The following is a 16,419-nucleotide window of genomic DNA, read 5'->3' as shown; positions in this document are numbered from 1 at the left end:
GAGACCCAATTACAAGATCAATGCAAAAAGATATTCCCCTGCCCCCAATATAAATAAAGCAAAGCATAATAGACTCCTGGTCCCTTAACTAATAATATTCTCATGGGCCCACAAGACGTCATCATAGAGAAATGCATGTCGAGTTACATGTAATCTTTAGACTATCAGTGTAGTGGTTGCATGCCTCATTGCTTTGCAGATCCTATGCCTCTGAGCCATTCTATGAACTGACTAGCATCGAAGCATGATTATTTCATTGAAGTCCTATGAAAGTCCTTGGGTGACTTTGGAATGAAACTTTTTGACCATGAAGTCCTATTTCATGAAAACTTTTTGTTATGTATTATTTTTTTTGTATGAACAACTATATTTTTGGCTTCCTCACGAGTCCTCCCTGGGGAATTGGTGGATGATGGGATATTCTAGTGTGAAGGAAGCAGCAAGGATTCTTAGAAGTGAAGCACCACTCTTGTATAAGATCATCAATATAGTAGTGGGTACATTGACTGTATGAAGAAGTTGAAGTAATCAAATCATAAAACTGCTAGACTGGTGCAGTAGATGATTACATATCATAACCTTTTTTGCTTTCTTCACCTCTTGTATAAGATCATCAATATCGTTGTGGGTACATCGACGTATGAAGAAGTCGAAGCAATCAAATCATAAAACTACATGTGACATCTCCGAATTCATAACTTTTGGTAGAGAACCCCTAATCTTATATGTCTAAAAAGGGAGGTGAGGTGTGTGTACTAAATATTATAGACCAAATATATAGAGGTACATCATATGTATGTCTAAAGAGTACTCTTGAAAAGTTAGGGAAGAAAAAGAAAACACCAGAGTTGCGTGGAAAATCCTAGACCAGGGAGAAAAAACCACGATAAGAGTTTTTTATTTTTAATTCAGATACACAGTACACAATACAGGAACATGTATAAATAACCAAACAATGAGAAACCCTAGACTGATAAAAGACAAAAACGCCCTTAGAGCTAAAATATAATTTCAACACTCCCCCTCAAGTTGGGCGTAGATGTCAATGAGACCCAACTTGCTAACACAGGTGTCAAAAGTCTGTCTGGGTAACCTTTTGGTGAGAACATCTGCAACTTGTTGACTGGACGGAACATAAGGAATGCAAATGCTACTGTTATCCAGTTTTTCTTTGATGAAGTGTCGGTCAATCTCAACGTGTTTGGTTCTGTCATGTTGAACAGGATTGTTTGTAATATTAATGGCCGCCTTATTATCGCAGTAAAGTCTCATCGGGTCATGACTTTCTTGATGTAGATCTACCAGATCCTTCTTCAACCAAATCTCTTCACATATACCCAAGCTCATAGCCCTGTATTCGGCTTCGGCACTGCTTCTAGCCACGATGCCTTGCTTCTTACTTCTCTAGGTAACTAAGTTTCCCCACACAAAGGTACAGTATCCTGAGGTAGATTTCCTATCTGTAACAGAACCAACCCAGTCAGAATCTGTGTAGGCCTCGATACACCTTTTATCATGCTTTCTGAAAACCAAGCCATTTCCAGGAGAAGACTAAAGATACCTTAGGATCCGTGTGACTGCCTCCATGTGTCTTTCATACGAAGCCTGCATGAACTGACTGACTAAGCTAACTGTATATGATATATCAGGTCTGGTATGTGACAGATATATCAGTTTCCCCACAAGCCGTTGATCTCTCTCTTTGTTTACAGGAACATCATCTGCTGACTCTATCAGATTGTGGTTGGCTTCTACAGGTGTATCTGTAGGTTTACACCCTGTCATTCCAGTCTCTTTTAACAAATCGAGTGTGTACTTCCTCTGAGACACTGAGATCCCTTCTACTGATCTTGCTACCTCCATTCCTAGGAAATATCTCAAGGTACCGAGATCTTTTATCTCAAACTCATCTACCATTCGTCGTTTTAACCTGTCAATCTCTGCTGAATCATCTCCTGACAGTATAATATCGTCAACATAGACAATCAAGACCGCTATTTTTCCTTGTGCTGACTTCTTAGTGAACAAGGTGTGATCTGAATGCCCTTGAACAAACCCCTAAGATTTAACAAAGGTGGTGAATCGATCGAACCAAGCTCTAGGGGACTGCTTCAGGCCATACAAGGATTTTTTTAATTTGCACACCTGATTGCCAAATTGTGCTTCAAAACTTGGAGGTGGGTTCATATAAACTTCTTCTTCTAGTTCACCATTCAGGAATGCATTTTTCACATCCAATTGATGGAGAGGCCAGTCTTGATTAACAGCCACAGAAAGGAGGACACGAATAGTGTTAAGTTTTGTCACAGGTGAGAAGGTTTATGAGTAATCCACTCCATACGTCTGAGTGAATCCTTTTGCAACCAATCTGGCCTTATATCTGTCGAGAGTTCCATCTGACTTGTATTAGATAGTAAAAACCCACTTACACCCTACGGTTTTGTGACCTCTCGGAAGACTAACCAGATCCTACGTTTTGTTAGTCTCAAGGGCCCGCATTTCCTCCATAATTGCACCTCGCCATTCAGGAATTTTCAGAGCCTTGTGCACGTTGCTTGGAATTATCACATTATCTAGGTTGGTGGTGAAAGCTCTAAATCTCGTAGACAGGTTACTGTAAGACAAAAGCTTGTCATAGAGTGTTTGGTGCACGACCTAGTACCTTTTCGCAGAGCTATCGACAAATCCAAGGTAGTATCAACCTCAATCTCATTGGTCTTGTCAACTTGTTGATCTGTACCCAACTGTTGTTCATTTTCAGTCCCCTGAGCACCACTTGGTGCTTCATTACTGCCATCATCCCTGTTGATGGAGCAGATACCCAACAAAGACACATTTTTGGGCCCTAGGAGCAAATTTACTTTGGTGAGGACCATGATTATGGATGAACACGGTGCACCCAAAAACTCTAAGAGGAACATCAGGGAAAAGGTGAGTGGACGAGATGGATTCTTTAAAATGTTCTAAGGGGGTTTGGAATTTGAGCACACGGGAGGGCATTCGATTTATGAGATGAGTTGCAGTAAGAACAGCATCCCCCCATAGATACGAGGGTAAGGGTGCAGGTATCATGAGGGATCGGGCTACTTCAATGAGGTGGCGATTTTTCCGGTCGGCCACTCTATTTTGCTGAAGTGTATAGGCACAAGAATTTTGGTGGACGCTTCCTGTAGAGTTTAAGAACTCACGAAGGGTCTGATTAACAAATTCACGCCCATTGTCACTTCGAAGAATGGCGATTTTGGTATTGAACTGGGTTTCGACGGTGGTGTAAAACTGTTGAAAGACCGTCGTCACTTCAGACTTGTTTGTAAGAAGAAACACCCATGTAAGACGAGTGTGATCATTGATGAAGGTAACGAACCACCGTTTACTTGATACCGTTGTGACATTCGAAGGGCCCCAAACGTCACTATGTATCAGGTGGAAGGGTCGGGAAAGTTTGTAGGGTTGTGAGGTAAAAGACGCCTTAGGCTGCTTAACACGGATACAAACATCACATGACAAAGATGACACATATTCACATTACGAAATAAATGGGGAAATAGATATTTCATATAATGAAAGTTTGGATGTCCAAGACGAAAATGCCATAATAAGAAATCAGTTTCAGTAATAGTAAGAGAAGACAGTAAACAGATAAACTCCTAAAAGAAGCATCTTTGGAAAGAAAATAGAGCCCCATATTGTGTTGGGCGGTGCCAACCATCTTCCCCGAGCTCAGGTCTTGAAATGAAACATTATCTGGTGAGAACACAACTTTGTAGTTTAAATCTCTGGTTAACTTACTGATTGATAGCAAATTATATGACATTTTTGGCACATGTAAGACATTATGCAAAATCAGTCCTTGAATTGGGGATAAGTGACCCTTTCCTGGAACGGGGGCAAATGACCCATCTGCAATTCTTATTCTCTCATTTCCAGCACTTGGATAATAGGAGAGGAATTGGTGGTCAGATGATCCAGTTAGATGGTCCGTTGCTCCGGAATCAAGGATCCACGATTTATCTCCCTCAACAAAGAAACAAAAGGAATGGGGAGTACCTGACCTGTCTCTTATACACATCTAGATGTGTATAAGAGACAGGTACCTGACTGTGCAATATTGCCGATTCCGACCGTACCTGGATCCACCTGGCTCGTCCCTGGAGGGGCACCATCAACAGCTTCACTAACGAAGGCGCGACCGGACTTAGATTTGTCGTTCGGAGGACGCCGCTTGCCATTTGGAGGTCGGCCATGTAATTTCCAGCACTGATCTTTCGTATGCCATGGTTTCTTGCAATGCTCACATATTGGAGGGGTCTTTCCATTCTATTTGTCATTTTCTGAACCCGATGACTTGACTCCAAACGCAGCAGAGTCCAGGGTATTAAGCGTTGTACCATTCATAGCGCTGGTTTGATCATCTTCTAATCTGACCTCTGAGCAAACTTCCATTAGGGACGACATTGGTTTTTGTCCCAAAATTCGGCTCCAACCACCATCAAACTTCGAGTTTAAGCCAGCCAGAAAATCATAAACACGGTCAGCCTCCTCAATCTTCGAATACTGAACCCCCATCAACTGGGCAATTCCAAACTATTTCCCGACATAGATCCTTCTCTTGCCACAACAGTGATAATTTATTGAAATAGGATGTTACGTCGAGTGTCCCTTGCTTGCACTTATGTACCTGTTTTCTCAAGGTATACAGATGTGAAGCATTCTGCCTCTTCGAATAAAGTTTCTGGACAGCTTCCTAGATATCCCGAGCAGAAGCTGAGTAAAGAAGAGGCTTCCCGATCTGAGGCTCTATACTATTTATTAAAATTGAGCGAAGGAGAGAATCCTCCCTCTTCCATATCTGTTCCTGAGGATCCCCAGGGTTTGGTTTGGGTATTTCTCCTGTTAGGTATCCAAACTTGTGTCGCCCCTCGAGAACCATCCTCACAGATTGTGACCAAGATAAGTAATTCTGTTCATTAAGTTTTTCGCCAATAGAAATTCCTGCAGAATTGCCTACAGACCCATACATAATGTTTGTGAAAGGTAAAGTAGAGTAAGTAGTTACCGGAGTTTCTGAACATAACGGAACCCCCGGGTATGTATCTGGTAGAAACTCTGTTGATAGATTGGTCGAAGATCTAACGGCTGCCCCAAGTGCAGAAATTTGCTGCTGAAGGTTTGCCAGTTGCTGTTGAACACTAACAATCCCACCATGAATCGTTGTAGGTTGTTTCTGCCTATAACCCCTGAAGATATCGTTTCTGTCGGTGTGGGAAAACCAATGGGAGGAGTCGGCTGACCAGAGGGCAAATAGCGGGAGACAAGAATTTGCTGTAAGGGGTTCGGTTGGACCGGCTGGTTCAAGTGGTGTTGTGGGTTCTGGTAGACCGACATATTGGGCATATTCGGAGGGTTCGGAAGACACGATGGCTCTGGTAGATTAGGAGATCGGGTGTGTTCGGAGGGTAGGAAGAGCTGGGTAATGTCGGAAGGGAAAAAACCGGAGAAAGGGAAGATGACTGACCTGGGAAATTTCCGCCGACGGGATTTGGAGTGGAATCGGGTTTGCGATCTGTAAAACCCGACGGCTGGAATACAGAGGACGTTGAAGGCAGACGCTTGTATCTGGGCTGGACTAGCAGCGTGTGGTCGAGTCTCGACGGCAGCGGCGATAGTGTGGTTGAAGTCGTCGACAGCAGCGGTGGGGGTCCTCCGACGGCAGTGATGGCTGGATCGATTAGGGCTGGTTGGATCTGAATTGATCCAAGTAAAGACCGTAGATATTGGTCGATGGTAGCCCTAATTTCAGCACTGTTAGAATTTTCTCTTGGAGTTCCATCCCCTACTAGAGTCGAAGACTGAATCTCTTCTATTCTAGCGACGTTCTCATCACCATGCTCTGATACCATCTTGAAAAGTTAGGGAAGAAAAAGAAAACACCAGAGTTTCGTGGAAAACTCTAGACTAGGTAGAAAAAACCACGATAAGAGTTTTTTATTTTTAATTCAGATACACAATACACAATACAGGAACAGGTATAAATAACCATACAATGAGAAACCCTAGACTGATAAAAGACAAAAACGCCCTTAGGGCTAAAATATAATTTCAACAAGTACCTTTAGTTGGAGTGTAATTTTTCTGCTGATAAAACTCCTCTATTTTCATTCCCTAGAGAACCAAATAGTTGGTGAAGGGAAGGTATGTACTAGATATTATAGAGACTATATATATGTCTAAAGATTTACCACATTGGTCATCTCATGAGAACTCTCAAGTGGAAGACTATATATATATGTGTCTAAAGACTATATATATATGTCTAAAGATTTACCACATTAGTCATCTCATACTACCAATGTGGGACAAAGGTAGCCTACCTTAGTTCCTAACAATACCCCATCCCTGGAAAGCTGACGTTCCGATGGCTAGACCGATAGTACTTCACTCAGAAACACCCGGTCAGAACCCTCCGCTGGTGCTATTCTCTGGCACGTCGACGCCGGCTCTGAAGTACACCTTGGAGAAAAGCCAGCTATTGAAGTGTGAGAGAACCAAGCCACTTAAGTACCACATTGATCATCCCATTCTAACCAATGTGGGACAAAGGTAGCCCATACTACCTTGGTTCCTAATAGCTTATCTTACTTTCCATTTCATTTGGAAGTGGCTCTTCTTTAACTCAAACCCCCTTGAGCTGAGGGTTATTTTCCATGGGTTCAAAGTGAGAATTCTTTAACTCAGAATGGTCATTGCTATTTTCGATGTCCAATGCATATCAGCTTGAAACTGTGATCTTACTTGAAGATTTTTTAATATATAAGTAGCTTCGTATGATTTCACTTCAAAATCTATTCAAGGAACATCTATGAATTTGCTATTAGGATGACCTATTATAAGCTTCTGGACAAATAAAGTTTATGTTGATGTCATTCTACTATGAGCATTTTTTGATGGATTCTGATATGTTGAGCAATTGAACATAGCTCATCTTTAGCATTGTAGATACAAATCCAGCACAGATCCTCAGCCAAAAATTAGAGTTAATCATTATATAACATTACACAACTAACTGTTATTCTAGGCTATTTTAAATAATAAAGCAGCTTCCATTAAGATGAATGAAAGTATGAAAAATAGCTGGGTCTATAATGAAAAAAGAAAAGCCTGAACACAACCTACTAGGTCGTGATGTTGTGATTTTATTGCTAGATTGCATTGTACAAAAAGGAGCACATTGCTATTTTATGGGAACCATGCTGAACGGTACCGCTTTTTTAATTATCTGAACCTAAATTTTGATGAACCTTTTGTTTTGTGAGTTTCTAGCTGTTATAGAGCTTGAACTTGATTATTGGAATAAATCTACCGTTCACTTGTCAGTTGGTTATACTGGGAACTTGTTTCTGTGACACATTCTGAGGTGGCACTTGTTGTTCTTATGTACTCTCTCTCTCTCTCTCTCTATCTCTCTCGTGCAGTATGTTGATTGGGATCGTAGGAAAACACACATTTACCACTGTTATGTTGCTTTGGATGGGAGGTACATGTTCAAGGTCAGTGTACGCCAGTAGTATTTAACCATGGATAATATTGCACATATGATGACTTATCCACCAATTTGGCTTCAAGTTTGACTCTCTTTTTTTTATGTTTGCTGTCAACTTTTATAGTTAGTGTATAAATGCCATGTCTTAGTTGCTGTTCTATCTATCCCAGATAATCCCCCCTCTTCTGAAGATACATTGATAGGTTGAGTTGAAAAGATATACTCAGTTTTAAAAATACCTCGAATCACAGAAATTCAGTTCTCAATCCTAGATCTTAGTATTACTCAAAAAGATCGTTGTATACCCCAGATAATATTCTGAAATGATGAACTATAAATTTTCAATTTTCCTTTCAGATTTTTTCCAGCACAATGCTACAACTTTTAAAGTAATGATCAGAATAATTTTACTACATGGTAATGGAACAGATCTTTTATATTCAAACATTTCTTTTCCTTCCCAAATAGTTGGATCTTATGCAAATTTTTAAGCTCACACGTAAAGAGTTTTATAGTATCATTAAAAGATTAAATTTACCATGAAATTGAGCCTTGGTCTTTGGTTCAATGGTGATTTTACAGTACAGACAGCAACCATGCGGATAATAAATTGAGACTTGAACCATTAAACTTTATTTTTCCACGTGCCTTTTTTGGTTTTTGCCCAAAAAACGTAAATTTGACAGTCGCAAGGAAATGTTGAACTTTGTCGTGAAAATAATTGTATTTGTGTTTAATGTCAGGCGTCAAATTAATCTTAGTGGTTCTACCCAACTTTTGCATAGACTCTCTCTCTCTCTCTCTCTCTCTCTCTCATATTTCCTCCATGCGTGCTTGATTACTAATTGACTACGATACCTGCATTTGTAAAGGTGAAATAGGAGGCCTTTGCTTTACTAAGCTTAAGCTTTTAACCTAACCTGCATGGAATTTGGCTGACACTAAATTGATGTTTAATTATTCTTTTATGAAGGTGTTCTTTTATCTTCCTCTTTTGTCCTTTAGCATTGCCGATTTTGATGGATGGACAATATTGAAATAAATAAGCCAACTTACCCAGCATCCCAAACCAAAATTTAGCAATCAACATTGTAGGTGTGTTCAACTTTTTTTTTTCCAGAGGGGAATGACTTTACGTGCAAAATCTCTATATTTATACGTGCTGTATACAATAAACAATTATTTGCAATTGTGTGAGTTCAATCTTCTTGGCAATGTCATTCACTGTTGAAGAAGTTTCTGAGTTGCAGTTTCACATGGAATCTTTGTTCAGGGTCCATTTTTGAACGATACTAGAACTCATCTGCAAAGGGTTTTAGGCGATGACAATGTTTTGATGGTCAAGTTTGCTGAAGACGTAGCTGATAGATATTCAATAAGCCATTCTGGTGGTTCTTTTTATGCTTATAATAAGATTGCTAGAGATGGCATTGTTGTTGGATTGCGTCGATATCGTTTTTTTGGTGAGTTTTTATGATTCTTTTTAATGGATTCTTTTGTTGTGCTTGTCTCTACCGGCAGCATTGACAGTCACCATTGTTGTATTTGTTTCATTGTGCATGTTGAATACAAAACTTTTCTTATATTTCTTATGATGATTTTACAAGAGGGAGCATCCCTTATATATACACCTATGATAGCTAATTAAGGAAAACATTATAACAATAAAAAAAATGTACATATGGAAAGAATAAAAGTAAACCCAAATTACAGGGAATAAAATCATATGTATAAGGTAAGAGGTGATTTCTCATATTCAACACTCCCCTTCAAGCTGGGCAATATATGTTGATTAAGTCCAGCTTGATTTTTAAGTCTTCAAACATATTCTTGGAAAGGGCCTTTGTTAGTATGTCAACAATTTGCCTCTTGGTAGGTATGTAGTTGAGTGAGATGCTTTTGTTTTCAATTTTTTCTTTAATAAAGTGCCGATCAATGTCCACATGTTTTATACGATCATGATGGGCTGGGTTTTTGGCGATCCTAATAGTAGCTTGATTATCACAGTGTATCTCCATTGGTTCTTCTGATTTGATTTTAAGTTCAGATAGAATGCTTTTAAGCCACATTCCTTCACATATTCCTTGAGCTAGAGCTCTTAGTTCTGCTTCGGCACTGCTTCTGGATACTACAGATTGTTTCTTGCTTCGCCAGGTGACTAAATTTCCTCAAACAAAGGTGCAATATCCGGAAGTTGACCTTCTGTCTATTTTTGAGCTTGCCCAATCGGCATCTGTGAAGATTTTGATGTTTCTTCTCTTAGATTTCTTGAAGTATAATCCCTCTCCTGGAGTTCCTTTCAAGTACCTGAGTATTCTGTATACAGCTTGTATATTGTCTTCTGTTGGACTATTCATAAATTGACTTACAAAGCTAACTGCAAAACAGATATCAGGTCTTGTGTGAGTTAGGTAAATCAATTTTCCAACTAGCCTTTGATACTGATCTTTGTTAACCAGTTTGTGATTGTTTTCTTTGATTATGTGATTGTTAGTGTCAATTGGAGTATTAGCAGGCTTGCATCCAAGCATTCCAGTTTCTTTTAACAGGTCAAGGACATATTTTCTTTGAGAAATGCTCAAGCCTGTTTTTGAGCGGGCTACTTCCATTCCTAGGAGGTATTTAAGGTTGCCTAAGTTCTTTACTTCGAATTCCTTGACTAAAAGAAGTTTTAGATTTCTTATTTCTTCTTCATGGTCTCTAGTAAGGATAATGTCATCTACATAGACAATGATAATTGCTATTTTACTTGTGCAAGAATGTTTGACGAAGAGAGTATGGTCAGATTGACATTGTGAGTACTCGTTTTCCTTTACCGCTCTTGAGAATTTATCAAACCACGCCCTAGGGGATTGTTTTAGGCCATATAGGGATTTTTTGAGTTTGCATACCTTATTTATGGTTTGAGTAGATTCTACACCGGCCGGTATATCCATATACACTTCTTCTTCTAAGTCTCCATTAAGGAAGGCATTCTTTATGTCTAATTGGTGAAGAATCCAATCATTATTCATAGCTAGGGAAAACAGGACACGAATAGTATTTAATTTTGCTACGGGGGTAAATGTTTCTTGATAGTCAATGCCATAGGACTGGGTGAATCCTTTGACGACGAGTCTAGCTTTGAACCTATCTATTTCTCCATTAGTCTTGTACTTGATGGTGAAGATCCATTTGCATCCTACTGTTTTCTTTCCTGGAGGTAGGTCTATTATTTCCCATGTGTGGTTCTTTTCCAAGGCCTTTATTTCGTCTAATACAACTTGCTTCCAATTGATGTCATTGAGGGCTTCATAGACATTGTTCGGAATGTAAACTTGGGATAGTGTGGTTGTGAATGCTTTAAACTTGGGAGAGAGGTTTTTGTAGGACAGGTAGTTTTGTATGGGATGCATCGTATAGGTTCTTACCCCTTTCCGTTTTGCAATAGGAAGATCAATCTTCATTAAGTGTTTCAGCTGTGGAGTTGGAGACATGATTTTCTTGTATTTCGGTTGGGTTTTGATTGAGTACTGGTGCATGTTCAAGGGTGTTCTTCCTTCTAGTATAGACTATAGGGTCTTTCCTACTTTCTGGTGGACCTTGATTGGGAATATCTATTTCATGTATATAAGGAACATATGGAGCACTCTCTTCAAAGAGATCTAGTTTTTGGGTTTCTTTGCTTTCCAGAAGTTTTCTGTTTTCTATGAGGGTGGAAGGTTCAATGGTGTCTTGCTTTTTGAAGTAAGGTTGAGTTTCAAAGAAGGTTACATCCATGGATGTATAGAACCTTTTTGTAGTTGGTGAGTATTATTTGTATCCCATTTGGCTTGGAGCATAACCGAGAAAGATGCATTTTATTGTCTTAGGATCTAACTTACTCCTATTGGGTCTATGATCTTGGACAAAGACTATGCAACCAAATATTTTTAAAGGGACTTGAGTAAATAGTCTATCATGTGGAAATACTTCCTTAAGTTTTTGTAAGGGAGTTTTGAAGCCTAATATTTGAGAGGGCATTCTATTAATAAGGTAGGTGGCTGTTAGAACCGCTTCTCCCCAAAAGAGGTGGGGGGTGTTAGCGTGATACGTTAAAGCTCTAGAAACTTCTAGGAGGTGTTTGTTTTCTCTCCGCAATTCCATTTTGTTGGGGAGTGTTAGGACATGTACTCAGGTGGGCAATACTTTTTTTGTTTAGAAAATTTTTCAAGGAAGTGTTAAAATAATCCTTAGCATTGTTAGTGTGAAGAATTTAGATTTTGGTGTTAAAGAGATTGAAAATCATGGCAAACAGATTCTGGAATATGGAAGTAACTTCAGATTTTTCTTTCTTTAAAAATACCCAAGTAAGTCTAGTGTGATCATCGATAAATGAAACAAACCATTTAGCTCCTGTTACATTTTGAACTCTATCAGGTCCCCAAACATCACTATGCATCATAGAAAAGGGATAAGAGGGTTTATATGCGCTTACGGGATATGAGGATCGAGCCAACTTTTCCATTTCACAAGACTCACATTGAAACAGCTGAGAACTTTTATTGAAAATATTTGGAAACATTCGTTTTAAATATAGAAAATTGGGATGTCCTAAACGATTATGCCATAACATTATTGTACTATCATAATTGTCTTTAGAAGCAACAAAAGTAGACGTACTAACATAATCATCTTTAGAGACAACAAAATTAGATGAACTAGATGTACTATCATAATAGTCTTTAGAAATAAAAGGAGATTTGCTAAGACCTAACTCCTTGACTTGAGGTTTAAGAGCATTTAGTATGTAGAGACCCGAGGTTTCCTTAGCATTGCCAATCATCTTCCCCGAATTCAAATCCTGAAATATGCAATTATGTGAGTAGAAAGTTGCACTGCAGTTTTTCATATACGTTAGTTTGCTTATGGAAAGAAGATTGCATTTAAGATTTGGGACATGCAACACATTTTCTAATACTAGATCTTTAGATACAAACACATTTCCAGTTCCCATTACTTTAGAATAGGTACCATCGACAATCTTTACAGTAATTTGACTGTTACAATGTGTGTAGTTAGTTAAAAGTGAGATGTCACCTGTCATATGATCTGATGCACCAGAGTCAATAATCCAAGTACTACAATTTTCTTTGGTTGCATTAAGGGCCCAAAGTAAGTTACCTGATTGTATCATTGTTGCTATGCTGGTTTCTGATGTTTTTTGAGTAGGTTTCGGTTGGCCGAATAGTTTTTGGAGAAGGTCCAACTGCTCCTTAGTAAACACATTATATTTAGGGTTGACGTTACCTTTTGATGATGTACTTGCTTGATAGGCCTTTCCACGTCTGTCTCCTGTACCTTTGTTGGGCTTCCAATCTGGAGGTTTTCCATGAATATTCCAACACACTTCTTTAGTGTGTCCTGGTTTTTTTCAGTGTTCACACCATGGTCTTGGTTTTCGTTGTCGATTCTCAATTCCTGTGTAGTTCTGGTTTCGATTGTAACGGTTATCATGAATATTTGTATGTACCTCATTACCAAGGTTTCGAGCAAGTAAGGCTGATCTTTCAGGTTCTGAATTGGCAGTCACTCCTAACATTAGTTTCTTCCTGCTTTCTTCTCTTCTCACTTCTGCAAAAACTTCTCTGATGTTAGGTAATGGTTTAATAGCTAAGATTCTACCACGTACCTCATCGAGTTCTTCATTAAGGCCAAGCAGAAATTTGAACACTCGTAACTATCTTTTTGAATGTAACTTCATCTGCAGCGCATTCCCACTCATGGCTTTCAAATACATCCAGTTGTTGCCAAAGTCGAGATAGTTGAGTAAAATAGTGAGTGACTTGCATATCCCCTTGCCATAGCTCATGACTTCAATGTCAAATGACTCTGCAGTATTTTCTTGGTCAGAATAAGTTTCACGACCTGCTTCCCAGATTTCGCTTGCAGTTGAGAAGAGTAAAAAACCTTTACCAATCTCTGTCGTCATGGAGTTGATTAGCCATGACATAACCATATTATTTTCCGCTTTCCATGTCTTGTATCTTTGATTAGCTTGGTCTGGGATATGATTTTTGCTTGACAGGTAATCTTCCTTTCCTTCTCCACATATGAACATCATAACTGATTGTGACCAATGCAAGTAATTCCTTCCATTTAATTTGTGATTAGTAATTGGAAGTACGGTCCTTTCAGTATTGTTAGAATTTATGGATGTCATAAAAGATTGTTGATTGGCAAAATAATTAATTAAGCAGGAAATAGGAAAAAGGAAAAAAAAAACGATGAAAAACTGATAAAAAATCGTCAAAACTGATAAAAAAAATCGGCCAGACCCGAGATTTCACCCGATCTGACCCAGAAGACTTCGACCCGGTTTGACTCGACTCCGTTCACGCGACCCGTGCAGTTTCTGACACATTCACTTGCGGTTCCGTCAACCCGACCTGACCCAGAAGACGCTGACCCGACTTCGTTTGCTCGACCCAGCTCAACTTAACCCGTTCCCTCGAGATTTCGTCGATGATGCTGCCGCGATTTCGTTTTCGGCAATCTCCACCCACGATCCGCGACTACTCATGATCGGAGACGAGACTTTTGGGAATCGGCACCCACGGTCGATGACTTCCGGTTGATGAACGTGTTTGTGGTCGTCGGATGAACGTTTTTGCTTTAGAGAATGTGTTTGGGCTGTGAATCATCGGTCGAAGACTTTGTTCTTCAGATTTTCGGATTGTTGGTTGGGTTTAATGCGTTTTTCTTTGGGCGTGAAGCTTCACGCAAGGAATCGATGGAGCTACTAGGTATGTTTGAGGTTTTCTGTTTTCTTTTCTAGGGTTTCGGACGTGAAACCTATAGAAAAGATTCATAGGGTTGGCTCTGATACCATGTTGAATATAGAACTTTTCTTATACGATACCATGTTGAATACAAAACTTTTCTTATATTTCTTATGATGATTTTACAAGAGGGAGCATCCCTTATATATACACCTATGATAACTAATTAAGGAAAACATTATAACAGTAAAAAAATGTACATATGGAAAGAATAAAAGTAAACCCAAATTACAGGGAATAAAATCATATGTATAAGGTAAGAGGTGATTTCCCATATTCAACAGTGCATGATGACTTTCTTCACAAATAATCGGATTTTGGGTTCAATGGTTAGTATGGATGCATGAAAGACCTTTGTTCAGCACATTGGTCCAAGTGTATCGATACTTGGCTAGTTAAATCTGTTATCTTATGCCTGGTTGTGTTTTTTGTTTTCATTGCTCATGTAGTAATATTTTTGGGCATTTACGTAGTTATGTTCTCCCTAACGTTATATTGTCATCCAAAATTCAATACACGTGTAATCACCGCAGTACATTAGTAGAATGGTCCTAGGTCTTTGAGACAATACCTTCTAGCTATTCTATCTTCACAGACTACACAGTATTTTAGCTGCAGTCTGCATGTGATATTTTCATCAGACAAATGATTAAGATTCAGAATTCTAGGTTCTTTTTTTTGCCATTACTGACTTTTTAGCCATTTTCTTATGTTTTCGTGTATGCATTATGGGGTAATTTTTATTACGATGGTTATGTTTATGAAATAGTTTTCAAAGATGGTGGGAAGGAGGAAAAAAAGAAGAATCCAACCACATCAGCTGTGAAATGCTATTTTGTCAGAATGGAGTCAGATGTGTATATTGATAAGATTGAACCTTATAAATTATCAAATAGAACAGTTTTTGAAGCTCGGAATCTTTTCATGCATGCACATATGGTGTCTAGTGTAGCAAGCTACATGGCTAGGTATGCTGGTGATAGAGATTTCATATGTTTTTCTTGGCAACTTCTATGCCATTGTCCTGAATGTTCTTAATTAGTAATCTTATTTGTGTTATATAGGTTTTCACTCATTTTGTCGAAGACCCTAAACCTCAAAATTGATTTATCTACTGTAAATGTTCAAAGAATCAGGGATATACCCTGCAAAGTACGATACTCTACCACTCCTGCCTTTTGGTGGAGGGGATGGGGAGGGGGAGGGGGCGTACAGTTGAAAATTCAAATCCCTCTTACTCCATCCTTCTCGTCGTAATGATTATGGACTTTTTTGCTGCACATTCTATTTATGGCTACTTATTTTGGTTTTTTCCAAGCTGTAGGATGTCTATGGTAATGTCATCTATAGAGATGGAAAACCTCTTATACATACAGACGGAACGGGATTTATATCGGTGGACTTGGCTTTGGAGTGCCCTATGAATGTATTTAAAGGGCAGGCAAAGCATGATGCTGATCTTAAGGTTTGTGATTTCATGTTTATAAAAAATTAGACAAAAAATAAAAATAAAATTTTTTCCTAACTTGATATGATATTTCAAGTTTTCAACTTGAACCTAGAAATAAATTAAGTTTGCAATTTTTACCATATCTTTCATTTCCACGAAATTTCCTTACTTTTTTCTTTGGGAAAAAAAGCATAAGTAAAAATATATAAAGAAAAAAAAACCACTAAAAATCAAGCATTTTACTATTAACCAAAATCAAGCCTTCCACAAAATTATGCTTGGTAATGTGCAATGCTGACCACTGAAAAAATCTCTAAAAAATTATAAATTTCAACAAGGATCAAGCTCTATGGTTTTCTTTTGAAGCCCCATTGCCAAGTTTTTGCGGGAGAATTGATTATCTTTTGCCTCTTAGAATCAAGGTTTTATACCTGTATAAGTAGCATTAGTGTCAATTATTATTTATATCTTAAGGTTAGTGATGTAATACCAAATGACTGAATTTGAATGAATGTAATTCTCTTCCTCAAAATGAGCGGAGATGCTTTATTTATAGATGAAATGATTATAAGCTTGTAGAATAACAAACTAACTAACTACCTATTTTAACTAACTCAGTATTACTTTCA

The 16,419-nt window shown here is 38.5% G+C and overlaps 1 protein-coding gene across 1 annotated transcript in view; it reads left to right on the top strand.

Annotated features, from left to right (window-relative positions):
• LOC120071550 (probable RNA-dependent RNA polymerase 5) overlaps positions 1 to 16,419 on the top strand; it is a 35,270-nt gene that overhangs the window by 3,727 nt on the left and 15,124 nt on the right. Inside the window, 5 exon segments of the mRNA XM_039023879.1 lie at positions 7,473 to 7,547; positions 8,814 to 9,003; positions 15,110 to 15,308; positions 15,405 to 15,492; positions 15,665 to 15,805. Of these exon segments, the coding sequence (XP_038879807.1) occupies positions 7,473 to 7,547; positions 8,814 to 9,003; positions 15,110 to 15,308; positions 15,405 to 15,492; positions 15,665 to 15,805 (693 nt within the window).

This window comes from Benincasa hispida, chromosome 2, assembly GCF_009727055.1.
Source record: "Benincasa hispida cultivar B227 chromosome 2, ASM972705v1, whole genome shotgun sequence".
Classification (NCBI taxonomy): Eukaryota; Viridiplantae; Streptophyta; class Magnoliopsida; order Cucurbitales; family Cucurbitaceae; genus Benincasa; species Benincasa hispida.
Note: the sequence above shows the minus strand (reverse complement) of the source record. Positions and strands in the feature narration are given on the sequence as shown.